The sequence below is a fragment of the Aedes albopictus genome, chromosome 2, assembly GCF_035046485.1.
Source record: "Aedes albopictus strain Foshan chromosome 2, AalbF5, whole genome shotgun sequence".
NCBI classification, from domain to species: domain Eukaryota; kingdom Metazoa; phylum Arthropoda; class Insecta; order Diptera; family Culicidae; genus Aedes; species Aedes albopictus.
In genome coordinates, this window is record NC_085137.1 from 450,188,393 (window position 1) to 450,215,074 (window position 26,682).

Here is a 26,682-nt window from a genome sequence, read left to right on the forward strand (position 1 = left end):
AAGTGATCTTCATAACTTTTATTGAATAATCATTTATTCGCAAGATGTATTAATTGCGTTGGATTCACCCCTAGTAGGATTGAATTTCTTTCAAAAGAATAACACTAACAAAATTAACAACTTTGGTGTTTGTGTTTAATGTTTATTTTAAGAACAAATTTACTACCTCTCGCTTTGGCTTCTGGTCGAGTTTTCTTTTCAACAAAAGTTTTTCTCCTTTTTGCTCTCACCTATATGGCCTGTATTGCCAAAATGTGTGTACAATAATGGTACGTAATTGTGGCGGCGACGGAGTGATTATTTTCGGGTGTACTTTTTGTCTGAATGACGACTGTCGGATTGATGTGCCAAAAATACGCGCGCGGACGCTTGAATTATGCTTCAATTTTGGTAAATGGTCAACATTCGAATGAGTGATTGTGGGTGTGTGCGTGTGTGTAATATAGAATTCATTGAAGAATTTTCGTTGTTTGGTCGGTGTTTGTGTAGTTTTTTTTGTATTTTTATAACACATTTAACAATGAAAAGCTTCAACATAAACAAATTGATTAAAAATAGGTTTCGCTTATTTAGGGACTAACACGTAAAATTACATCGAACTGTAAGTGATTATACGCTTTCGGGTAGAGAGTGACGTTTGAACGGTTATGACATCCTAAAACAAATATGGCGGGGTGAACTCCGGTAAACGTGAACGAAGAGTGCGATTCATTTGTTATGTGTGAATGTGCAAGTATTTTTCGATTTTTTTGTGTAAATTTTATATTGTGCTAGATAAAAAATTTCGATTGATTTCTTACGCGGAAGAAATCGGCAGCTGTCAAACATACGACAGCTGATCGTTCTCTCACAAAATCTTTGGTCGCGATCACGAGGGATCTTGTTTCATCCCTTCCCTAAATTCTTAGAGATAGATAAAGAGAGATACAAAAACGGTAAATATTCTTCTTCGGTAAACAAAGTGCGAGTGCAGGAAAATATCGTTTCGTGCCTCTTTAGAATAAGACAAATGTATAGATAGATAGAACCAGTATCCAAACAAGAGAATAAGATTATTCAGACCTGCTAAAAATATCCTTCTGCTTCAGTTTCTGTCTCTGCCTGCTGTTATTGAGATTATGTCTTTCATCAGATTGCTCGTCAGATGAGATTAGCTCAGCGATCGTTTCATCCATGGTGGCATCCGATGCCGGAGGGCATCCCTAATGTGACGGTACATGATCAGTACGATAATCGGGATCGCTAGCTTTGGGTTCTTGAACAGATACAGCCAACAGGCTAGGGCAAACAGAGCCACGTCTGTCAGGTAGGACACCGTAGATTGGTAGGAGGTTTCTTCGGGAGTTGCTTCGGGTGCTTGGGACTGTGAACGGGATCGCTGCTCCTGAGGTGGTGAGTGTTCGACAGGAGTTGAGGGAGTTGAAGGAACCGAAGGGGTAGATGGTACTGAAGGAGCAGGCGGTGGCTTTGGTGGTTCCGGAGCTGGTTCAACAACTGGAGTTCGCTGTAGTGCAACAGGAGACTTGGAGGCAGCACGTAGTCGTGCACGTCTAGCAACGTCCATCGGGGTCTTCTCCGGAGCTGCTGATCCGTCACGAACTCCTGAACTACTACGAGAACGTGTCTGAGAAACATTTCGCTTCTTGGCAATTGCTGTGGACTCCCGCATGGGACGACTACGTCTCGGCGATTCTTCACTAGCTTCACTAGGATTAAATGCAGTTTCCGGTCGATTCAGTGGCACTGGTGGATTCTCTTTAATTGCCGATGGTGGCCGACTGGTATCGTTCTCGATCGAAGCCGATCGCTGCCGAAGAATACGACTTTCTCGAGCAGGCTTTCCTTTCGTTACAATTTGCTCTGAGCTTAGCGAAGGCGAACGAGACTTTGGAGGTCGGTAGATTTCTTCCGGCGGCATGGGAGACCTCGAACCAGAACGAGATCCAGGAAGCCGATCGTAGGAAGTTTCTCGAGAGCGTGCCCGCTCATTCAGCTTACGAGCTTCGTCGGGGTTCATGTAGAGTGGTAACTGACGAGGTTTCTTGGCGATTTCTACTTGTTGAACGATTTCACTGTAGAAATCAGCAACGGCCCTGGATTCTTCGATGGAGCTTTGCCTGGACTCCAGACGTCTCTGTCGAGCAGCTTCCGATTTGATCGCTGTATTGATCTCCTGCCCCGTAGGTGCTTGCTTTTCACTCACCGGCTCTGGAGGCTCTGATTTCTTCACTTCCACTTCAGGTGTCTTTTCCCTTTCTATCTGAGGTGGCGTTGGAGTTGGTGTTGGACTAGGCTTCGGAGACTTCTGCTCTTCCTTTGCCGGAGACTTGCGATCAAAAATATTCGACAAACTTCTTCGCTCCGGTTTACTCGGAGCAACTTTCTTCTCTTTCTCATCCTTTGTCAAAATCTCCGTTGATGGCCGTTTCAAAATTGGCTTCGGTACAAAATTTGGATCTGGCATCGGCAATGGCTTCGTCAACACCTCTATGGCCTGACTTGGATCGGGATTTCTGTACGGGGACATTACCCTCGGTCCCGGATGATACGTCTCCATCTCCTCGTCGTCGCTCATTATCCTCGACCTGCTCGATCGCGCCGACTCCCTTCGCTTCAGCTCTTCCAGCATCGAATCCATAGACGAAGATATCGAGAACTCCTCGTCCAAATCCGGCACCTTACCCACAGCACCTTCAGCCTCCTCCTCCCTTAGTTCCATTTCTTTCACCACTTCCTCTTTCTCCTCAACTATCACATCGTCCACGGCACTGGAATGTTGCGATTCGAAACTAGACTGCTTCACGATCGCTTCCTTATCCCCGGACAGACGCCGACGAAGGCTGCTACGGCGGTCCGATTGCCGAGTCACCACAGCCGTTCCATCCAGTTGTTGCTGTTGCGCTTGTTGTTGCTGCTGTTGCTGATGATGCTGTGCCTCGACCACGCTTACGCTTCTCCTCCGCTCGGCTTCCTTGCGTTGGTTTTCGGTTTCCTCCATGGCCACGGCTTGGTAGAATCGTGCCATCGCCCGTTCGTAGAGCAGCTCCGTCGAACTCACCGCCGGACGCATTCTTGGTGCCGGTGGTGGTTCCACATTCAGCTCCGGAGCCGACAGGGACAGCGGAGGTGGCGGAGCTGCCAAGTCTTCCAGCTCAAAATCGAAGGTTGAGTTTCCTGTGGGTGAGAGAACGAATCCGTATTAGTAATCGATTAATGAGAGAAGCTTCGCTGTAATGTGACAAAACAACCCAAAAGGAGTGCTGATCGTTGTTGGTGGGAAACGAGCATGGAAACTATACGGAGTGACGTCTGAGGAACCTGACAATCTACGTTTGAGGAACAGGGAACCATGCGGCATGCAAGCGATATGACCCTTACCGGATGCGATCGATAGGGAACGAACCGGTGGACGCATGTTTGCTGGGCGATTGTAAGCAGACAGCAGAAGGCGTCGAGTGCAATACTTTTCCCGATAAAGCTGGGAGTACAGTAATGACCGAATGGGAAGCTTGTTTGTAGCGGTCTGTATCGGTTTGTTACTACCGTTGGCTATAAGAAGAAAGTATAGGTTATGTTTGATAGGTAAGCAATGATCATTAGTGATCTAGAACAAAACATAACGAAAAACGATTCTAATGACACAAAATGCAAAATCATCGTCAAGGTCACGTTTGATCAAAATTTCGAAGCATGGAAAAAGCAGACACCCGATGAACCAGAAATTCCATGACCGCCGCGCCGGTTGTGGAAATGTGTTCTCCATTTTCGCGCATATTTATTTTGTTTGCTCCCGTCGTCGTGTTAATTACGCGGCTAATGTGGTTGTAAATCTAATTCCATCAACACAACAACGTGGGCACGCGTGCAGATGTTCGCAGTACATGCTAGGGAATCGACATCTGTTTCGAATGATCTGGTGAACTTGATTAAGAAACGTGGTTAAGCACCAACTTCCACATCAGAGACTTTTCGGCCCAGCAGATTTTATAATAGTAAACCCTACATAAAAATGTTGGAAACCGTTCACAAAAAGAAATAGCTATAACAACAGTAATGATGTTAGAATCTCTTAATACATTGTAGATGATTAAAAAAAAGTATTAGATACATTCGTGGTACAATTCCAGGAGATATTCGTACAAGAAGCAGTTTTTGGTGGATTTTTCGAAGGTGTTAGTGGGAAAATCGGGAAAATAAATACCGGGTTGTCAGCAACACATCAAAGACGCAGTTGGATATGCGATTGCGTGCACCTTTAAACTGCAAATTAGTGAATTCAGGGCCTTATCAGGTATCAGGTATCAGAAGGCCGGCTCCAGAGGCACGTTATCCTACATTTGGGACATTTGTGCCATCGCCAAAATAACAGCCTATTTCATCATCTACCTGAGGGAAAAGGAAGGAAAAAGGATTTGGATGGGGATAGGGACAGGTAGGGAAATAGGAAAAATACCCTGGAAGAGGGTACTAACGCACAAGCGTACCACAATGGGTTCAAACAGCGCCCTGAAAAGAGCACTGTAATAACGCATAAAGCGAAAGAGAGCCAATAGCTCTTTACCACAGCGGGTTAAGAACAACAGAATATCCTGAAGATTCAGGTTTCTGAAGTCAGTTTCACTTAATAAGTGTTTACCGAATACTCGGAAACGCAGTTGCGCGAAAACTGGACAGTTACATATCAAATGATACGAAGTTCCATAATCGGATTCACAGCTATCACAGGCAAATGAATCAGCTTGCTGAATATTCGCCATGTGATAGCTGAGTCGGCAGTGGCCAGTCAATGCTTTGACCAACATGCTGCAATTCTGCTTAGACAGATTAGTTAGATACTTCGCCACCCGTAGAGATGGCTCAGCACTATACAATTTGGTTTGACGACATGACTCCAAACTATTCCAATATTGTCTGTGTTGAATGACAGCCCAGGTGTGAATCTGAAGCTTAATCCAACACTTCGATATCGGAATAGCTGGCTCAGGGCCAATGAAGTCATGTGATGCTCCAGAGCGAGCTAACTCATCAGCCAATTCATTTCCAGCGATGGAAGAATGACCAGGTACCCATAGAAGGTGAACAGCGTTTGCTGAATTCAGCTCCTCGATTTGAGTTCGACAAGCGATAACTATCTTCGACCTGGAGTTGGCCGAAGCAAGTGCTTTAATAGCAGCCTGGCTATCTGAACAGCAGTATATTACTTTACCCATTACGTGCTGCTGAAGTGCTGATTGCACTCCGCACATAAGAGCAAAGATTTCGGCCTGAAAAACGGTACAGTGTCTACCAAGTGAGTAAGACTGATACAGCCGTAGCTCATGAGAATAAACACCAGCACCTCCTCGACCTTCGAGAAGGGAGCCATCAGTGTAACATACGATGCCGTCTGAAATACTTCTTTCCAGATAACCAGATGTCCACTCTTCCCGGGAAGGGAATTTCGTGGAAAATGTCCTATATGGAAAATTACAAGCAATTGTAAGATCACTTGGAGCAAGGACAATTTTGTCCCAATTCACTAAAAGTGGAAACAACGAGGTGTGTGTTGATGTGCGGTTCACAGGAGTTTCCTCTAGTAGACCGAGTACCCGTAACCGGTAAGTGCAAGAAAGGGCTTCTTGTTTGAGATGAATGTGAAATGGGGCAACGTCAAAGAGAACTTCTAGCGCTGCCGTAGGAGTTGAAGAGAACGCTCCAGACATCGCCATTAAGCACATCCTTTGGAGATGACCTAATTTTGATTGGACCGTTCTCACTTCACCCTTTTGCCACCACACAAGACACCCATAAGCCAATATTGGCCGAACCACAGTTGTGTAAATCCATTTGATATACTTGGGTTTTAGACCCCAAGTTGTACCAAAAGTACGCCGGCATTGCCCGAAGGCCATACAAGCTTTCTTGATTCTGAACTCAATGTGAGGTGTCCAGGAAAGCTTGGAATCAAGAATGACTCCAACGTACTTTACCTGTTCAGTCACATCAATTTCAGAATCAAAGAGACGCAAAGGTCGAACGCCATTACGGTTTCGCCTTTCCGGGAAAAGAACAATAGATGTTTTACTCGGATTAACCGAAAGTCCATATTGGCGACACCAACCCTCAACTACCTGAAGGGCGTTTTGCATCAGGTCGAAAAGGGTGCTGATGTACATACCAACTAACAATGTTAGGTAGTCGTCGGCAAAACCATAAGTAGGAAAACCGCTATTATTGAGTTGCCTCAATAGCGTATCTGCTACGAGATTCCACAAAAGCGGTGATAAGACTCCCCCTTGAGGGCATCCACAAACACTCAATTTCCTAATCCCTGCTAGACGCAATGTCGAGAAGAGATATCGGTTTTTGAGCATTTGGTGAATCCAATTGGAAATCATTGGAGATATACCATGACTCCGTGCGGCTTCCAATATGGCATCGAAAGGCACGTTGTCAAAGGCACCCTCGATATCTAAGAAAACACCCAAACAAGTTTGTTTTTGAGCGAATGCTTTCTCGATATCGTAAACAACCTTGTGTAAAAGAGTCACAGTGGACTTACCAGATTGGTAGGCATGTTGGTTCACATGAAGAGGCACGTTGGCCAGATGAACATCACGGATGTGATGATCCACAATGCGTTCTAAGCATTTCAGAAGAAAAGAGGTCAAACTGATAGGTCTGAAACTCTTTGCTTCTTCATACGACGCACGACCCACTTTCGGAATAAACTTTACAGTAATATCCCTCCAGGATTTGGGAATATACCCTGTAGCAAAACTGCAAACAAGTAGTTTTTTCAAAACATGTTTGAAATAATCAAATCCCTTCTGAAGCAAAATAGGATAAATCCCATCTGCCCCAGGAGATTTGAAAGGAGCAAAGCTATTAAGAGCCCACTCAATCGATTCTATAGTTACAATACTCCGAGCCGAAGCTAAAGAATCATAACTACAAGAAAAGACATCAGGTTCATCCGAAGATGTAATATCCACACATCCAGGGAAGTGTGTGCTGAATAAGCATTCCAGAACTTCCTCATCAGAAGAAGTCAGATCGCCATTTGGCAAACGAAGTTTGTTCACCCGGAAATCCTTAGATTTCGCAAGGATTTTGTTAAACCGACTGACTTCACTCAAGCTGGAAACATTTGTACAAAGGTTTTTCCAGCCGGATCGTTCAGCAGACCGGAGAGCTTTCCTGTAGGCATTGCGAGCCGACCTGAAAGCCTCCGAACCAGCCGAACGTCGTCTGTTCCAACTCTTTCTACATTGTTTCCTGAGTTTCGCCAGATCAGAGTTCCACCAAGGGGTTCCTCTTGTGATCTTCACAGACCGTAGAGGGCATGCTTCTTCAAAAGCTTCCATGATGAAGGTCGTTGTAGTATCAACGGCATCATCTAAATCACTTGGAGTGTCAATGGATGGCGAATATCCATGAAATTTGACTGCAACCAAATCAGTATAGAGATCCCAGTTTGTTGACCGAGGATTCCTGAAACGCAATGTTTGCGAAGTAACATTTAAATGTTCAAAAAAGATGTAGCGATGGTCAGATAAAGATTCTTCATCTGACACATGCCAATTGGTCAACTCGTGACTAATTCTGCTAGAGCAAAGCGTTATATCTAACACTTCCTCTCTAGCAGATACCATGAAGGTTGGGCGGATGCCTATGTTAAGTAATGCAAGATCTGTACTACTTAAGTACTCCATCAAACTGGAGCCTCTCAAGTTAATGTCTGAGCTGCCCCAGATGATATGGTGAGCATTAGCATCACTGCCAACAATTAGCGGAAGGCCTTTTGAAGTGCAGTATGCGATGACTTGTTTGAAAGCATCCGTAGGGGATGGTTCATCATGCGGTAAATACACAGAACAATAGACGTATTTCCTGTTGAGGTTTCAGACAGATACATCAATTGTGATAGCACATACATCTCTGGTGGTTAGTTCAGAGATGAGTGTAGCAACTATTGCGTTGTTGACAAGCACACAGGCTCGAGGCATGACACGCGAGTTTGCCATTTCATGTTTACTGAAAGTGGCAAACACCGGGTTCACAAGGTTTCCTAGATAGAAATTTCCCTTACGAAAGTAAGGTTCTTGTACCAAGGCCACTTGGGCTGTACCATTTTGCATAAGTCTGCAAAGATTGATTGTTGCTGTTCTTTTATGCTGAAGATTGATCTGAGCTATCTTAACCGTAGCCACTACCCAAACTAGGTAAGATTAAACTCTTCGCAACAACAGCACAACAAAGAACAGCAACAATAAAACCAAATCGGTATCGATTGGAAAACGCCAAAGGCGAGGATACACAGAATACACTGTGTAAATCGCATAATGCGAAACCATATAGGTGAAAATTTAAACTAATTAACAACATCTTCATAATCCCGCCCTTATTTAGCCTCAAGTGAAACTAAAGAAGGGCAGCTGATTGTCTCGGAGAAACACAAGGTCCACTGCACCATTGCTCCGGTTAGCGCAGTAAGGGCTACATACTGTGGAGGGCGCCCTGGTACTCCACAGGCTCCGTTAGCGGTTAGGTTTTTATTAGACCCCCCCTAGCCATTCATTCCTAGGCACGGTAAGCATAAAGCCGCATCACACCATGAATTAGGGGTCACCTGTTGGTGGATTCTTACCACCGGAACAGGCGGTCCGTAGTGTTATTCTTAGCCAATTGAGACAATCGCTACCGACACTACACAGCTATCTAGGCTGATCGAGAAAAGAAGTTAATATTGATGATCAACTTCATACGGACTCGAACAGCCGCTCAAAGCTCAAAAGAAATAGCTATAACAACAGTAATGTTGTTAGAATCTCTTAATACATTGTAGATGATTTAAAAAAAAGTATTAGATACATTCGTGGTATTAGTCGGGGCCCGTGGCGTAGTGGTTCACACGTTCGCTTCATAAGCGGATGGTCATGGGTTCGAACCCAGCCCCGGCACTTGCAATTTTTCGTCAGTTGCTCTTCCCCCCGAGAGCAGCTGACACCTGACCCTCTTCGGAGCATATGCTCTAATGGACCCGGAAACTTGGATATCGGCGAACCGCAACTCATAATGGACGACCCCCCAATTGGACTGGAAAAGGAACAACAGCCACACATCAGCATCATCGTGCTCATCATTCTACTGTGGACAGGGTAGAAAAGTGAAAGCAGCACAAGGCGCCAGTTCGATATAGTTGAATTAGAATAGTATACATTTAGGCGCTGTACAATGGTAAGTGCAGCGTCCAATTGGAATCGCTCACGTAGTGCCCTAGTGGACAAATGAGCTGTAAATTAGGTTAAGTGATTAAGAATAAAAAAACATTCGTGGTACAATTCCAGGAGATATTCGTACAAGAAGCAGTTTTTGGTGGATTTTTCGAAGGTGTTAGTGGGAAAATCGGGCAAATAAATACCGGGTTGTCAGCAACACATCAAAGACGCAGTTGGATATGCGATTGCGTGCACCTTTAAACTGCATATTAGTGAATTCAGGGCCTTACATATTGCATATTTCATTTTCCCCCAGCAAAAAATTATATTCACTTTAGTTAAGCTTGCATGATCTAAATTAATATAGATCAGATTAGATACAGATTAGATTAGTTCAACATTATCACTGACATTTTGAGTATCTGACAATTAGATTTAAGTAGAACAACAAATTGAACAAGCTTAGAAGTATCAAATTTACAATCTTTTCTCGTTCCTTGATTCTGCACTACCATCTGTGTTAGCTGTCACCTGTTGGTCCGTATTAGCTGTAACTGTGTATTGAATATATCTGCCACGTAATACAACCAGTGTTCCCAGCGGCAATAGAAGGTATTTTGGAAAAAAATTGCAGTAATTTCAGACGGATCTGACGAATTTAAAGTTTTAAGAAAAAATGTTTGTGGGGTATTTGGAAGAATAAGTTTTGGAACTTTTAATTACACTATTATCCTGTCTTTTGGGCCAGGATCTAAAGGGAGAATACCTATGCCCCATCCCAGGAAGAACAACATCAATGAAGTGGCAATAACGTCACTCTGAACGTTTTTGCATCACATCTATAACACATATTCCACGGAGCCTGCAGGTGGCGTGGTCACATGTTCGCTTCATAAGCGGATGGTCAAGGGATCGATTACAGCCCCGGCACCTGCCATTTATCGTCAGTTGCTCTTCCCCCCAAAAGTGGCTGACACCTGACCCTCTTCTAAACCTATAGCTCTGATGTCGGCGTACAGAAACCCAACTGACATTCACAGCTCTATAAGCTCAATCCTTAACTGAACTTAACACAGCGCTGTAAGGATTAACTTATAATGGATAACCCCCAATCGGACTGGCAAAGAAACAACAGCCATGAAGGACATTGTAGAATGGTGAAAGCAGCACAAAAGCAACCAGTTCAATATAGTACAGCAGAATAATAGTTATTTATTCATTCTAAAAGAATTCTGCTCAAGGATTTCCTATGGAGCTTGAAACTAATTTAAATTTTATAGAATATGTTCAAAAGTTATCATCTCTAGGATAGTTGTTAAGAAGAAGACCAGAGTCTATTTTTTTAATAGTGAATTGGGAAAACTTTATGTAGCTTCAGAATTAATACAAAAAAGTTACTATGATTTCTCACATTTGTCCCAACCACGCGAATAAACGAGGTGTCGCCTCTTCTTTTACTAAAGTGGCCCTCGTACCATTGAGTAGGTGTTCGTCACCTGATGTTTGAGCCTAGCTATTTAGCACTGTACTTGACAGAGATGCCAGTGCAGAACCTGGTAAGGTAAAGTCAGTTCCCTGTGTTAGTTAGTTTGTGTCAGGTCCTACGAGCCAGCCGTAAAACGACAGGTAGCGAAAATTCAACAGGACAAGAATGCGAACCGATACCAATTGCGCCGACCAAAGCGACGAAAAGGGACTTGCGGTTGGAAGCTCAATACGTTGAACTGTTCTATTTCATCGGGAGCACCCGCATAATCACCGGCATGCTGAAGGGCCACGGGTTCGAAATTATAGCACTGCAGGAGATATGTTAGAGACACATTCTACCGTGACGTTACAACGTTTTGACGACTTTTAGGTCTGATTTCCCACTATAACTCGTAAATTCAAACGTAAACCCTCAAATATTTTTGCATATTAAATGCAATAATATTTGAGGGTTTACGGTCGAATTTACAAGTTATAGTGGGAAATCGGACCGAAAAGGCGTCAAAACGTTGTAACGTCAAGGTAGAATGTGTCTAGACAGGATCAGTGCTGCTATTGGTCGTGCGTGACCATCCCATGACGGTGACCAAGTTGGCCTTGTCATCGTCGCAAGACGAAACGAGCATACAAGCGCTTCCTCATGTCATTTTGCAATGATCAAGCGTAGTGACGGAAATTTCCATAATGTGTTGAGATTAAAATTTTCACCTGGTACAAGCAAATTTAAGCCAGTCATTGTATTTAATAGATGAAGTGGGCTTATCTTCACGATTTAACGGGTTTGAACAGTAACAAAATCAATTAATTTGCAGTAAAGGCCAAGTTTACAACCATATCACACTCCGTCGTGACCGAAAAATGAGTGAGCTGGTTCACCGATGTTTACGTTCAACCTTATTGTTCTCGGCTTGCAGCTGTTTTCATAACAAAATCAGCTGGTTTCGCCTGAATCGGAGAAAGAAGGCGAAAATGTGTCATAAATGTTAGGTTAGTACCGTATTAGGGCGAGTTCAATTTCGTCGCCAAAGTCTGATTATTCATAAAAAATTCAATATTATGCTTTATAACAGCCTGCAATTGCAAAAAAAATCTTTGGTACGTGCACCATATTATTGCAATAGTGGTCGAAACAACAAATGATATGCTCTCAATGAAACAAAATTTCGAAGAATAAGATAATTAATCATCGATATGACGTCATCTGTTCATTAATTTTTATTACACCTGAAATAATCAATGCACTTTGAGCCATGCAGTTGTTTTGACGTTTGTACACGATGGAAACGAAATGGGTAGAAACAAAATAAATCGAGTCGATTTTTCACGCCTAAAATTTATCAGTTTTCGTGTGTTTGGTTTGTTCTGAGATGCCCTTCTCTTCTCTGGTGCTAATCACTCTGGGCCCCAGAGGCGCGACTTGGAAATAGATCGTCTGAGAAACGGTTGTCTCGGTCGCGATTGACCAGTGCGTTAGGTCGAAGACGTAACAATGTATTCTACGTGCAGCTAGAGCGACATCAAGATCATCATGGTAGACTTAAACTTTCAGAGGAACGTGCAGTGCTCTCCAGCAGACGAGTAAAACGGCCTACGACCCATTAATTTCGTCGTCTTCAAAAATACGGCTATAAGTAGCACCTTCATCTACCACAACCTTGTCGTTACACCGGAAGATAAACACGGCAAACGGAATCATAAATTGATTGATGGACGACACTCTGTGCGCTACCTGACTTGCAACCTGACGGTTTTAAAACTGAAGGTACCCAAATCTTTCGACCATCAATAATTTACGATGATACCCGCTACCAGCACAGTGCAACCTTGAACGACTGATGTAACCGGATGTAGCATCAGCATACGCGCAGAATCTCGAAGCAGCGAAGGCAAGGTCGATGGGGCTTCTCTGGAAACTGCTAGCGAATTGGACGCAGATAAAACAGACCTAGGTTAGCTGTATCTTTAGGGAGAAAAAAACGCCACCTAAAGGAAGTGAAGTGCGCGGAAATGGAACTACATAGTGTGCCGTTCACAAGAAACACGAAAGTTCTACTAGAAGCTCAGCAACGGCTTCGTGGCGCGAGACGAAACATGCAGGATAAGGTACGGAAACCTGTTAACAAACGGACGTGCGGTAACCGAAAGGTGGAAACACAACTTCAATGTGCACCTGAATGGCGAGCAGATTTCAAGAACTGGATATAAAGAAAGCGGAGGAAGATACAACGTCAGTGAAGCAGAGGACAAAACTGAACCAAGTCCCATGTTGGGGGATGTACATCAGCTCAAAATCAACAAAGTAGCTGGTACGCTTGGTATCGGAGCTGAACTTATCAAGATGGGCCTAGAAAAGTTGGTCACAGTTCAAATAGTTACCGGAAGGAAGGAGTAATCTGCCCCATTTACATGAAAGGCGATCATTTGGGTTGAGAGATCTTCAGAGCGATCACCGTTTTGAATGCTGCCTACAAAATGCTATCCCAGATCATTTTCCGACGTCTGTCACCTAAAACGAATGAGTTCGTGGGACGTTATCAAGCCGGTTTCATCGACGGCCGGTAGCATTTGACAGTGTCGGACACAGAAGCAACAGCTTTCATGGTACAGACGGATAAGAGGTCATCCATTAAGTACGTCACGGTCCTAGGGGGGGTTTGTGAAAGTGTGACAAGCAATGTATTAAGTATAGGAAAAACCCGTACGAATTGGGATTGAAAATTCCCAGTTTTAGCGTGACGTACTAAATGGATGCTCCCTAAAAGCAACGATAGACGGTATGCTAAATTCCGTTAGTGTTTCTATGCAGTTCATCAGATTCTCAACGGGGACTGCAACAAGGTGAAGGACTTTCCTGCTTACTGTTCAACATCACCCTGGATGGTGTAATGCGACGAACTGGGCTTAATAGTAGGGTTACGACCTTCACAAAATCCGACAAATCTATCTATTTTGAGGATGACATAGACAATAGTGGAGTGCGCGGTGCCCAAGGAGTTGGCATCCCTATCCCACCAATGCAATGTTTTCGTAGCCAACATAACTGCGGCTCAAGAGTGAGGCTCAGGCTCAGGGATGCCATATATACAGATTTATCTGTATTATACAGATTTTTGAGCATCCATACAGATTTCGTTTAATATGAAATACAGCTTTTTGAGCTAGAGGGGCTATTTTATTTTTGTATGTGATACAGATTTTTCACCAAAATTTTGTATGGGATACAGATTTTTGAAAACAGTGATACAGATTTTTCAAAAAATCATCTGGCATCCCTGTCAGGCTGACAACCTATCTTTTAACACAGCAGCATAGTTTTAATGCTGGGTAAGAAAACAAGAAGACCATAACAGTCCCCTGGCGGTGGCAGACTCGAACACCCGTCTGAAACGCGAAGTAGCGACAGCTGGTGAATGCGGCTAGAACAAATTTCATTGTGGCAAATGGAACTGAGCGAGACAGGACAAGATTTAGCAGCAATATTACGATAAACGAATATTCGGTCCGGAAACGTGTTTTTATTGTATTAAAATTCTACCAAGGTCAGTTTAACACATTTCAATCATCATTTTCGAAGCGACATTAAACAAATGCTATGTTTACTAAATGAACATTTTTGGGTAGTGTTTGGTGCACGACGTTTCCGCTGTATGGCTGCATTCTTCCAAGAATTCCTTCAGGATGGTCCCCGATGATTCCTACTGGAATTTCTTATTGGTAATTCTTTCAAGGTTTCTTTGAAGAATTCCTCCAACAATTCTTTCAGATTATTTTCCAAGGAGTCCTTCAGGTATTCCTTCAAGTTTTAATTACGAATTCGTCTCTAAATTCTATCAGAAACTTTTATGAGAAAATATTCAGAAACACCTACAAAATTTCTTCGAAGAATTCGTTCAATAATTCCTTCCTTGTGTCAAAGGATTTCTGAAAGGAGTTTAACAGAAACTTCCCATTCCTTCATTTCCTTTTTTAAGGAATTATTATTAAATTTCTCCAAAAAATCCACCTAAAAATTCTTCAAGGATATTCTCAAGAATTCTTCCGAGGATTCCTCCTGGTAAATTCGCGAACAATTTTCAGGGCTATCTTCATAAGTATACCTCCATGGATCCTTTGAGATGTATCTCCTATCATTCAATCAAATACTTATTGCAGAATGCCTTCAAAAAATTTTCCGTTCTCCTAGGGTTTAGGGTAGAGTAACTCCATCAACAGTTGATTCCTTCAGGAACTCTCTTCAGGGAACTTTCAGGAGCCCCTTTCAAGGCTGCGCATTGCGTGGAGGAGAAAATCGGGCGCCGGTTCGACATACGCCGTCTGGAAGACGCTGCGGTGAAAAGGTCCTTCATCAATGAGCTAGAGAACCGTGCTGCGGATATTCCCGAAGGTGGAAGCGTGGAAGATCAATGGAGCGCCATCAAGAACGCCTTCATCGCCACCGGCGAGAAAAATTTGAGTGAGCTACGCACCCGAAGAAAGCAGTGGATCACAGATGATACCTGCAGGAAGATTGAAGAGCAAAGGAACGCCAAAGCCGCGATAGAGCGAGCGAAAACACGAGGAGACAAAGCCGTAGCCCATCAGCGTTATTCGGCTCTCGAGAAGAGAGTGAAACGCTCATGTAGACGGGACAAAAGAGCGTGGGCGGACTCCGTAGCCGACAAAGGCGATAAAGCCGCTAATACCGGCGACATCCGTCTCCTCTACGATATTTCACGTCGTCTTAGTAGGACTAAGATGAATGCTACGATGCCCGTGAAAGACACGTCTGGACAGTTACTGACCGACCCGGCTGACCAGTTGAAACGCTGGTTCGAACACTTTGGAAACCTTTTTCAAGTGTCGGCCACGCCACCAACACGTTTAATTTCGTTTCAATGATACACTTTCATGCAACATTTGAATGAGTCACTTTATCTGTTTGACACACTATTCGAGTCTTTCTTTTCGATTCGGAAAACGTTCTCATTCATCGTAGCACTCGGTAGTCTCTCTTTGGGGTGGCGTTGCTTGTGCTTCACTCGGTAGAGCAGTAGTGTCTCACTCTTGCGCGTTAGTCTCTCAATGGTTACGGGCGCCGGTTAATTAGATTCAAGCGGTCGAACTTGTGTTCCTTTTTCATATAACATAATGATCATTCTATTGGCGTGCACCACTATTTGAAAAATTGTTTTAAATAGTTTTTTTGCACATTGAAATTTTTCAATGACCCACAATTGAAACGAAAATCCAAAATGTTTCACTACAATTTTCAAACACACTTGTTTCAGTAGCAATGATGAACGAGCGTGTTGCAGCGTGAGTTATGAAGCATTGCAGCAGTACCGTCGCATGGGAAACGATTTGCTACAGCTTTCGTGCGTCATGTTTTCCTTTCGAAATTGCACGTCCCTGACACCAAGGGTTCGATGCCATTACCCGTGCCATGTCAACACCGAAGCTCCATCATTGCAGAAGAGAGAAACAGTCATCCGTAGCTTGAAATCGAACAGGGCCCCAGGGATCGATCTCATATCAGCTGAGATGCTCAAAGCTGATCCCGTAGTATCCGCACAACTACTGCATCAATTATTCTGCAAAATGTGGGAAACCGTGACATTTCCAACCAGCTGGATGCAAGGCGTCTTAGTAAAGGTACCTTAACCCTCAAAGCCCCAGGACAAACTTCTTTTTTTTAATCGTCTGATACTCAGGATCCGTAAAATATAAAAATAAGCGGTTTTCACTATGATCGATGGGAAGAGTTGTACTTCATGTAAGAGTAGTTGTCAAACCGGAAGTCCATGTTTGAACCTGTTTTTGCACCGGAAATAAGTGTTCTCTGGTGCAATGTTTTGGCGAGTCGTCTATGAATCTGGAATTTTATAATAATTCTGAAATTTTTAACAACTTGAAATGGTAAGCCAACGCAAGAACACAATGCTGAGGCTGCTTTCTGGCATGAGATGCATCTGAAACTTGGTCCCAGAAGTGTACATCCGGTAGGACTCCCTAAGACCCAATTTCGTGATCATAATAATTTTGCACCTGAAAAGATGATTTTAGGGGTTTGGTGTTTATGAAGAATTTGTTTCGTATATTTGAGCCCTTCTTTTAAAAGCATCACTCGTGTGATTAATCCACCTAAAATTCAAACACTGGTCACACTTTTATCCAACGAATTATTACTAGATCATTGCATACTTTTAGGCGTTTATCGGATTTTGTCCCAATTTACAAAATTGATTCCAATTTGTAAAAGCACGCTTCGCTAAGAAATTAAAGGACAGATTTAGATTCCACCTTGATTGATCTACCGAGAATTAACAGCTAATTATTGAAAAAGTAGCCAAAAGGCAGCTGTAGAACATATCGCCAAACATAGCACCAGGGAACACATATTTCCGGTGCAAAATCAGGTTCAAGCATGGACTTCCGGTTTGACAACTACCCTTGCATGAAGTACAACTCTTCCCATCGATCATAGTGAAAACCGCTTATTTTTATATTTTACAGATCCTGAGTATCAGCCGATTAAAAATAAAAAGTTTGTCCTGGGGCTCTGAGGGTTAAAAGAGTAACACTAGTTTACAGTATTTTTGAACTCGGTAAGCTGATGATCATTTTTAGTGTAGAATCATGCCCTGAGTTCGAAAACGCGAAAGAAAAAAATTACAGTAGAGCGGAATTTTTTTCGACTTTCCATACAAGGTTGATGATTTGAAATCGATTTTTGTTCTATTTTTAAGCAAAGTCGCTCACTTCAAACATCAAATTCTCAGTAATCATTGCTCCGATTGAGCTGAAATTTTACTGTAACTCGCCTACATATGATATGTCAAATAAACGTTGAGAAAGAATTTTTAAATTGTTTTTTTCTTATTGAAAAAAATACATTTCTTCAAAAAATTTTGAGAATTTTGCTAAAATTTAAGGAGGTCGTCCCTAAAACTCGCCAATATCTTGAATTTCATCAATCTGACGCAAAACCTGTATTCAGATGATCGAATGGTATTGTATTCAGCTTTAAATTCATGGAAAAAGATTTAAAATTGATTGAACAAAACGCAGTATATTTGAATTTAAGTAAATTGAATATTTTGGAAAGTTGTAAAGCTCGAAATTGAGCTAAAACTCAAAAACTGTTCTACTTAAAAATTTTTGAAGGTCGGTTTCGAAATCAGCACTAAATTGTGCTTCAAAAATTTTGGTCGTTGACAGAAGTTCACGACTTTCGTTTTATTTTGTAAACTTGTGTAATCAGACTGCATGCGATAATTCGCGAGGCATCATATTACTGTAGATCGTTATCAAAGTTCTCTGAAAAGTGATCCTTAAACGAGTACAGGAGCAGATTGACGCAACTCTCCGACGGCAGCAAGCTGGGTTCTGCGCCGAACCATCCTGTGTGGATCAAATTATTACGCTCAGTAGCATTCTGGAGCAAATCAATTGATTCCAAGAATTTGTCTACCTGGTGCTCATTGATTACGATGAAGCTTTCGACCGCCTCAATCACTAAAACATGTGGGGAGCCCTCAGGCGCAAGGGTATCCCTGAGAAAATCATCGTCTTTATTGAAGCACAGTACAGGGCATTTTCGTGCAGAGTACTGCACATCGATTTCTTGTCCGATCCCAAACGGGTCGTTCTGGAGTGAGGCGAGGATGTATCCTATCACTGCTACTGTTACTCATCGTAACCATCGAGATCCTGGTAAGTTAGATTGATCCTGAACCAAATCGTGGGTTGCTGTGGCCGCCCATTACCATGGGACACCTGAATGACTTTGAACTGGATGATGACGCTCAACAGCTCTCTGATATGCAGGGTAAGCTCGATGATCTTACCGATCGCTCCTCGGCGGCATGTCTTACCATCAACTTCAACAAGACCAAATCGTTCGATGTAAACACGTTCAACCCTTCCAGCTTTACGGTAGCTGGGCAAGCAGTGGAGAATGTTGAAAGCTTCCAATATCTTGGTAACCAAATGTCGGCCGATAGCGGCACCAACATCGACATAGGTGCACGGATCAAGAAGGCGAAAGCTGCCTTTACGAGTTTAAGAAATGTATGGAAGAACAATAGGGCAGCAAAACGGTGAGTCGATAAGGAGAGCATCCAATATAGCTCTGGTCCTCACAAGTTCCTACCTCATGCTTCCACGGGTCAAGCGATGACAAAGACCGCCAGCTAAGAGTTGTGTGCTTAGCTGGTAGTGCAGCCTGGGCACTGTTGTCCTTCTGACTTCAGCTAGATTGAGGAGGTACGATCCGAGTGTCTGTTCACCAAGGAGGTGCGGCTCAAACAGCGTCTGTTCTGGCATCCAGCGGCTGAGTAAGAAACGCTGCACCACGCCCAGCTAGATCCAAGGTGGTAGCCCCATCAGCGTGGTCGTCCCAGTGTTGGTTGGGACGTTAAACAGAACTGGCACGATGGCCCTCCGGCGAGACAGGAGTGTTGGCGTAGGCCCAATAAGCCACCCGTAAAAATCCCCATTGCGAATAACATAGGAGAAAATACGACTCGATACAATCGGCAAAGACCCACGCGACGAAATAAGGACTACGATTGGAAACTTGGAACATGGAATTGCAAGTCACTAGGTTTCGCAGGATGTGACAGGATAATCTACGACGAACTACATCCCCGCAACTTCGACATCGTGGCGTTGCAGGAACTTTGTTGGACTGGACAGAAAGTGTGGAAAAGCGGGCATCGAGCGGCTACCTTCTACCAAAGCTGTGGCACCACCAATGAACTGGGAACAGGAGTTATAGTGTTGGGCAAGATGCGACAACGTGTGGTCGGGTGGCAGCCGATCAACGCAAGGATGTGCATGCTAAAAGTTAAGGGCCGTTTCTTCAACTACAGCATCATTAACGTCCACTGCCCACACGAAGGGAGACCTGATGACGAGAAAGAAGCGTTCTACGCGCAGTTAGAGCAAATATACGATGGTTGCTCCCACGTGACGTGAAAATCGTTGTCGGCGACATGAACGCGCAGGTAGGAAGGGAGGAAATGTACAGACCGGTAATCGGGAGAAACAGCCTGCACGCCGTATCGAATGATAACGGCCAGCGATGCGTAAACTTTGCAGCCTCCCGTGGTATGGTAGTCCGAAGCACCTTCTTCCCCCGCAAAGATATCCACAAAGCCACCTGGAGATCACCCGACCAACAAGCAGAAAATCAAATCGACCACGTTCTAATCGACGGTAAATTCTTCTCGGATACAACCAATGTCCGCACATACCGCAGTGCGAATATAGATTCGGATCACTACTTAGTCGCTGTATGCATGCGCTCAAAACTTTCGACAGTTATCACCACTCGTCGAAGTCGATCGCCGCGAGTCAACATCGAGCAGCTGCGTAACGTAGAAGTGGCTCAAGACTACGCGCAGCAGTTAGCAGTGGCCCTACCAACGGAAGAGCAGCTTGGCCATAGGTAGTACCTCGGCTACAGCACTAGGTTTCGCGACTCCGAATCACAGAAACGACTGGTACGACGGCGAATGTGAACAGTTGAAAAACGAGAAGAATGCAGCATGGGCGAGAATGCTGCAACACCGTACGAGAGCGAATGAGGCACGTTACAAACAGGCGCGGATCAGGCAGAACTCAGTCTTCCGGATGAAGAAGCGCCAGCAGGAAGAACGAGATCGCGAAGCGATGGAACAGCTGTACCGCGCTAAGGACACACGAAAGTTCTACGAGAAGCTGAACCGCTCGCGCAGAGGCTTTGTGCCACAAGCCGACATGTGCCGAGATAATCACAGGAATATTCTCACGAGCGAGCGTGAGGTGGTCGAGAGATGGCGGCAGCATTACGATGAGCACCTCAATGGCGACGTTGCAAGTACCGAAGGTGGCGTGGTAACAGATCTTGGAGAATGTGCACAGGACGAAAGACTTCCGGTCCCTGACCTCCAAGAGATTGAGGAGGAGGTTGGCCGATTGAAAAACAACAAAGCCGCTGGAGCAGATCAACTACCAAGCGAGCTTCTAAAATACGGTGGAGAAACACTGGTGAGAGCACTTACCAAGATTTGGGAGGAGGAAGTATTACCGAAGGAGTGGATGGAAGGTATCGTGTGTCCCATCTACAAAAAGGGCGACAAGTCGGATTGCGGGAACTACCGCGTGATCACACTACTGAGCGCTGCCTACAAGATACTCTCTCAAATTTTATTCCGCCGTCTATCACCGATTGAGAGAGTTCGTGGGGCAATATCAGGCTGGATTTATGGGTGAACGCGCTACAACGGGCCAGAAGTTCGCCATCCGCCAGGTGTTGCAGAAATGCCGCGAATATAACGTGCCCACACATCACTTGTTCATCGATTTCAAATCGGCGTATGATACAATCGATCGAGAACAGCTATGGCAGATTATGCACGAATACGGATTCCCGGATAAACTGACACGGTTGATCAAGGCGACGATGGATCGAGTGATATGCGTAGTTCGAGTATCAGGGACACTCTCGAGTCCCTTCGAATCTCGCAGAGGGCTACGGCAAGGCGATGGTTTTTCGTGCTTGCTGTTCAACATTGCTTTAGAGGGTGTAATAAGGAGAGCGGGGATAAACACGAGTGGGACGATTGTCACGAAGTCCGTTCAGCTGCTTGGTTTCACCGATGATATTGATATTATTGCTCGTAAATTTGAGACGATGACGGAAACGTACATCCGACTAAAGAGTGAAGCCAGGCGAATCGGATTAGTCATTAATGCGTCGAAGACAAAGTACAGGGCTCCAGGGAGGAATCACCGCGCCCGCCACCCCGAATTCATATCGACGGTGATGAAATCGAGGCGGTTGAAGAATTCGTGTACTTGGGCTCACTGGTGACCGACGACAACGACACCAGCAGAGAAATTCAGAGGCGCATTGTGGCAGGAAATCGTTCTTACTTTGGACTCCGCAGAACTCTACGATCGAATAAAATTCGCCGTAACACGAAGTTAACCATCTACAAAACGCTGATTAGACCGGTCCGTCCTCTATGGGAACGAAACATGGACCCTACGTGCAGAGGACCAACACGCCCTTGGAGTTTTCGAACGGAAGGTGTTGCGTACCATCTACGGCGGAGTGCAGTTGGAAGACGGGACTTGGAGAAGGCGAATGAACCACGAGCTGCATCAGCTGCTGAGAGAACCAACCATCGTCCACACTACAAAAATCGGGAGGCTACGGTGGGCGGGTCACGTCATCAGGATGTCGGATAGCAACCCGACTAAAATGGTTCTCGAGAGTCATCCGACCGATACAAGAAGACGTGGAGCGCAGCGAGCTAGGTGGGTCGACCAAGTGGAGGACGATCTGCGGACCCTACGCAGAGTGCGGAACTGGAGACAAACAGCCATGGACCGAGTGGAATGGAGGCGGCTACTATGTACAGCAGAGGCCACCCCGGCCTTAGCCTGATCGGTAAGGTAAGTATGGAAAAACAATCACATTAGTCGACGTCGACGCACCAAAATTCGAATTATCAACTCGAACGTGAAATCTATGCCAGTGATACCTGGTGTGTATCAGTGGAGAACACTCAACGGCTGCAGGTCTCCATCAATAGATGCCTGCGGTATATAATTCGTGCTTTGTGGCCTCACAATTACATCTCCAACGTAGAGCTCCATTGTCGATGTCATCAAGAGCCAATAGCGACAGAAATTCGGGAGCGAAAGTGGAGGTGGGTTGGCCACACTCTATGCAGAGGTGGCGGAAACGAAATCTGCTAGCAAGGTTAGATTGGAACCCGTAGGACATTGCAGCAGAGGCTACCCAGAGGTTCATGGCGATGCAGCCTCTACAAGGAAATAAAGTAAGTGGATATAAATTTGACCTGGCCCGGCCAGATATAAAGGCGAGGGCGGTTAATCACGAGGATCCCAGGATGGGGATCTTTCAATTTGTCCTCTGCACCACCATGGGTACTCTGGATTGAAAGTAGAAGCTAGTGGAGAAATCAAATGATATTTAATCGGTTCACTTGCTAGGCTCCTATGCATACATATTTTAGATCTCTATTCTATCCACAGAAAAGGCTGAAGAAATGATTCGAGTTCTACGGTTCGAAAAAAATAGGTTTGGTTTGGGGGATCATTTGAATACAAACATTTGTTTTCGACTCCAAATTTTCTAAATTTCACGGTTTAAAACACACTGATACTGAAGTAAGTGCTTTTCATGTACAAGTTGCTCCCCTGCTAAAATTCAAATTCCTCAATCTACCCAGCATCACACGAACAGATGTCTTTTCTCAAACAGTTCACCAATCTCGCCATTACCAGGCCCGGATGGAATGGAAACCTGCGAAAACTGCACCCGCGCAAAAAAAAAAAAAAAGCCGCTCAGACCAAAACGAGACGGCAACATAAACAGAACGCGCATGAGAAAACGCAATGTAACTCGGGAGCAGTAGCAGTGTGATTAGCGTGCGTTCTATTTTTACGCGACCGACAGACAACGCAACGGAGCAAACGACGACGTCGTCATTCGCATTCGGGACACAATCCGCGACGTCATTGAATCAGGAAAAGAGAGCTGAGTAACGTTGCGACGACGACGCCGCCGGGACGCGTCAAATTCCGTCCTACTTACGTGTATTATTTTTCGCTTCCGGTTCGTTGTACAGGACCAGCATGAACTCGCTGCTGTTGTGCATGGTCGGCGACTGGGCGTCGGTGGGGGACGTTGGCTGCTGCTGCATCTGCGACTGGGCGGACAGCTGGTTGTCCGAGGGGGATGGGGATGGGGATGGAGATGGGCGGTTGAAAAGCGGGCTGGGTTCCTTGGAGAATTTCTCCATCGCTTTGAGGGGCGAGGTGAAGGATTGCGGGCGTTGGGGTTTCGGGGATGGAGGAGGGGTGGGTTCTTTCTTCGGCTCGGTGATGACGACGGCGGGGGGTTTGGGTGGTTCGGTGGATTGCTTCGGTTGGAAGAAGTCTTCGTCCCGAGCTCCGTAGGACATTTCGCGGACGATTTCGTCCCGGCTGTAGGTTTCCGGGGTGAAGGCTTTGACTTTTTTGATCTGCTCGGGTTCCCGGGGTGGTGAGGGGTCCCGACGTTTGCGAGGAACTGCTTGCGGGATGGGTTCGGGTTCTTCGGGCTCTGGTTCTGGGATTTGGGTGGCACTGTTGATTCCGCGCTTGGGATCCGGGATGAATAGTGTGTCTGATTCTTCGGAGGGGTCGCTGAGGCCGTACGGGTTCTCTGCCTTTACTCGGAAACGGTATTGGGAGCCTTCGAAGAGTCCGCTGAGGGTCGTAGTGAGTTGTCGACAGGTGGTTGCCTTGAGCCAGACATCCCAACCGACACGATAGTATTCTACTATGTAGTTGCCGATTTTGCAACCACCGTCGTCTTCAGGAGCGGACCAGCTGAGGGTGATAGCTTTCCCGAGACCTACACTGATCTGAACTTTGCCTGGAGGTTCTGGTTTGGCTGTAACAGTAACCAAGAAGAACGCGTAGTCTTCGCCTAGTTTATTGATCGCGCGCAGGTTATACTCGCCACGATCACTTCTCTGAGCATTGGCGATTCGGAGAGATGAGTTCTTGTCGTTTGTTTCGATTTCGTAACGGCCACCGTTCGTTATGAGTTCACCGTTGTGGCTCCACTCGACTATTGGCGTTGGTTGTCCGGCAACACCTACTTTAAGACGTATCACTTCGTCAGCTTCAACGATCAGGCCTTCTTCGTACTGTCTAGGGAGACGTATCTTGGGATAAGCATCGATGGACAAACTGCAGATGGTTGTGGCATGACCTGCCCGATTGGTAGCCGTGCATTTGAACTCTCCTTCGTCCGTTAACGCCGCTTGGTGGATGACAAGTATGCTCAAGTCTGCTTCGGTAATGATCTTCGTTCGACGACTGCTGAATATCTCGAACCCATCCTTGAACCAGCTGATCTGTGGTGCAGGACTTCCCGCGACGGACACTCGGAATTCAATTTTCTCGTTCTCGATGGCAGTGGTATCGTAAAGTTCTTGAACAAACCGTGGCGGTGCGATGGCCGCTCGCTGTAGAGTCACTGTCAACGGGTCAGACAGTTCACTACAGTCGGACTGCCCGACAATGTTCTGTGCCGTTACCCGGAACTGGTAGCGCCATCCAGGCTCGAGTCCACTAAAGGACAGTTCTGTGGCCTGGATCAACACAGCTGAGGCACGAACCCAGTGCGGTGAACCCGTCCGCCGGTGTTCTATGATGTATCCAAGAATTGGCGACCCGCCATCGCTCGTCGGTCGTTTCCAACGAAGCGTCACGACATCCGGTGCTGAATTGCTCGGTGATCCAGGAACCAACATCGGCTTGCCCGGAGGCGACGGCGGCTCTGGAACGAAACGAGAAATCAATCACTCAATAACTACTGTCCAATATAATCAATCTTGCGCTGCCATTCCCGACCCCAATCGTGATTATTTTCCGACGAGAAAACCAGTCACCAGTGAAATTGTATTTCAACTGTAAATATTCGACTCGGGTCTAAAAATAAGCCTGGCTGCTCGGTTCTCTCGCGCCTTACGTCGTCGTCATCTTCGCCGTCCATATTTCGGGACGGAAAATTTCCCATTCGCCCAAGTAAGATGAAAATCCTCACCTGCTGACTTCCAGTGGACGGCCTTCTTCGGCTTCCCGGACTGTTTGGTCGGTTGATTACCCATCCCACACGCAGCACTGATCACCTGGTACCCCGGTCAAAACAATCAGATCGAAGTCGCGTTAAATCGATCAACCCGCGCTAATCACTATAGCTAGCACTTCTCTAGGGGCGCCATTTTTCGCTTTCTGCAATTGCTGCTCGCTCGTGTCACTACACTATACACAGAGGAATTTTTCGAGGAACCGTCGTCGGTCACGTTCCTAGATGAGAAGGGCTGCCGCGACGGGGTTCGGAACGCGAGACGCGTGCGTTTTCGCGGGTTCAAGTGGTTCTTTTCGAGGTTTCACCGCTTTCGGATGTCCGAGCAGAGTCGCGACCGGTCGAGAACTGAGCTTCGGTTCGGGTCAGGCGGCGCTGTTGGTGCTCACTTGGTCCACCCGCTATGGACGCGGAGGATGCTGCGCAGGTGCACCATATGGGAAACCCGATCGAGAGTGAGTTACCGGCGAGCGGAGCCTGCGCCACGCGTGTGGCCGGATGCAATCCGTCAACGGTTGATTACAGTTTGTCTTCTTGTAATTTCGTTCAAATCAATTACCATAAGTCGATCACAACCTGATAATCGCATTCATCACACAGCTGTTAATTTCAAATTTCGCGCCTTCTCGTCCAACCGACAAGCGCTACCTCAGAATACCGAAAAACACGAAATCAGTTGTTGATAGATCCACGCATGCGTGCTACGAACAACCACTTTGAATGTTTAGCTGCTAGCCAGCTATACAACCTGCTGCTTCACACTCTCTCGCAATGTGAGGCGCTCGCTCCAACAACGATAGACGAACGGACAGGCCGCATTTCACTGGGTTGGGGATAAGCAAAGGAATACAGGGAATACTGATAATCGCTTTATTTCACGCCGACCAGTGTGGGGCATTTGGCGAGTTAGGAGAGCGCTGGTAAAACACAACGGTAGCGTGGCCGAGCGGTCTAAGGCGCTGGTTTAAGGCACCAGTCACTTCGGTGGCGTGGGTTCGAATCCCACCGCTGCCAAAGATCTTTTTTGCTTTGTTGGTAGGCGGAGTAGTTGCGAATAATGTAGGATTAGGATTTTTTTTATTTGAACATTTAGGGTAGTCAAGATCTTCGTAAAGCATAAATATTCGCAGAGTTAGCATGTATAAATATTCATTGTTGTCATACATACTTACATACATACATATAAACAAACATACACTACACATACATACAAAAGTATCCTAATCATGGTCACTGGCGAATGGTGTCATCACATTGGGAGATAATTTTCCGTATTATTACTCGCCTGAAATGTTTGATAGAGATTTTGTATGAGTGGGAAATGGAGACGCTTGGTTGTTGATGCTTGCTTGTTAG

At 45.3% G+C, this 26,682-nt stretch overlaps 1 protein-coding gene and 1 non-coding gene across 3 annotated transcripts; one reads left to right on the forward strand and one right to left on the reverse strand.

The window, feature by feature from the left end:
* Positions 1 to 121: 121 nt before the first annotated feature.
* LOC115265357 (serine/arginine repetitive matrix protein 1) lies at positions 122 to 25,874 on the reverse strand. Of its 2 annotated transcripts, XM_062853850.1 has the most exons (4): positions 25,285 to 25,874; positions 23,281 to 25,017; positions 3,379 to 3,549; positions 122 to 3,174 (listed from the first exon to the last, which is right to left on the reverse strand). In XM_062853850.1, the coding sequence occupies exons 1-4, from the start codon at positions 25,346 to 25,348 to the stop codon at positions 1,151 to 1,153; spliced, it is 3,996 nt and encodes a 1,331-aa protein (XP_062709834.1). In that variant the 5' UTR covers positions 25,349 to 25,874; the 3' UTR covers positions 122 to 1,150. The 2 variants fall into 2 exon arrangements, with proteins under 2 accessions (XP_062709834.1, XP_029725931.2); XM_029870071.2 differs by lacking the exon at positions 3,379 to 3,549 and having other exon boundaries at positions 25,285 to 25,865.
* Positions 25,875 to 26,258: 384 nt separating this feature from the next.
* On the forward strand, positions 26,259 to 26,340 carry Trnal-aag (transfer RNA leucine (anticodon AAG)). The gene has a single exon. It is a non-coding gene; the product is annotated as a tRNA-Leu (tRNA).
* The last annotated feature ends 342 nt before the right edge of the window (positions 26,341 to 26,682 follow it).

Bases quoted from the DNA above. Each gene is read 5' to 3' on its own strand.
- LOC115265357 (XM_062853850.1), bottom strand. From the start codon at position 25,348: ATGGGTAATCAACCGACCAAACAGTCCGGGAAGCCGAAGAAGGCCGTC. The intron at 3,550-23,280 runs GTAAGTAGGACG...TTCTTCTTATAG, and splicing joins GGAAGCGAAAAATAATACAC to CCAACGGTAGTAACAAACCG. The intron at 3,175-3,378 runs GTAAGGGTCATA...TCTCACCCACAG, and splicing joins TTCCCTATCGATCGCATCCG to GAAACTCAACCTTCGATTTT.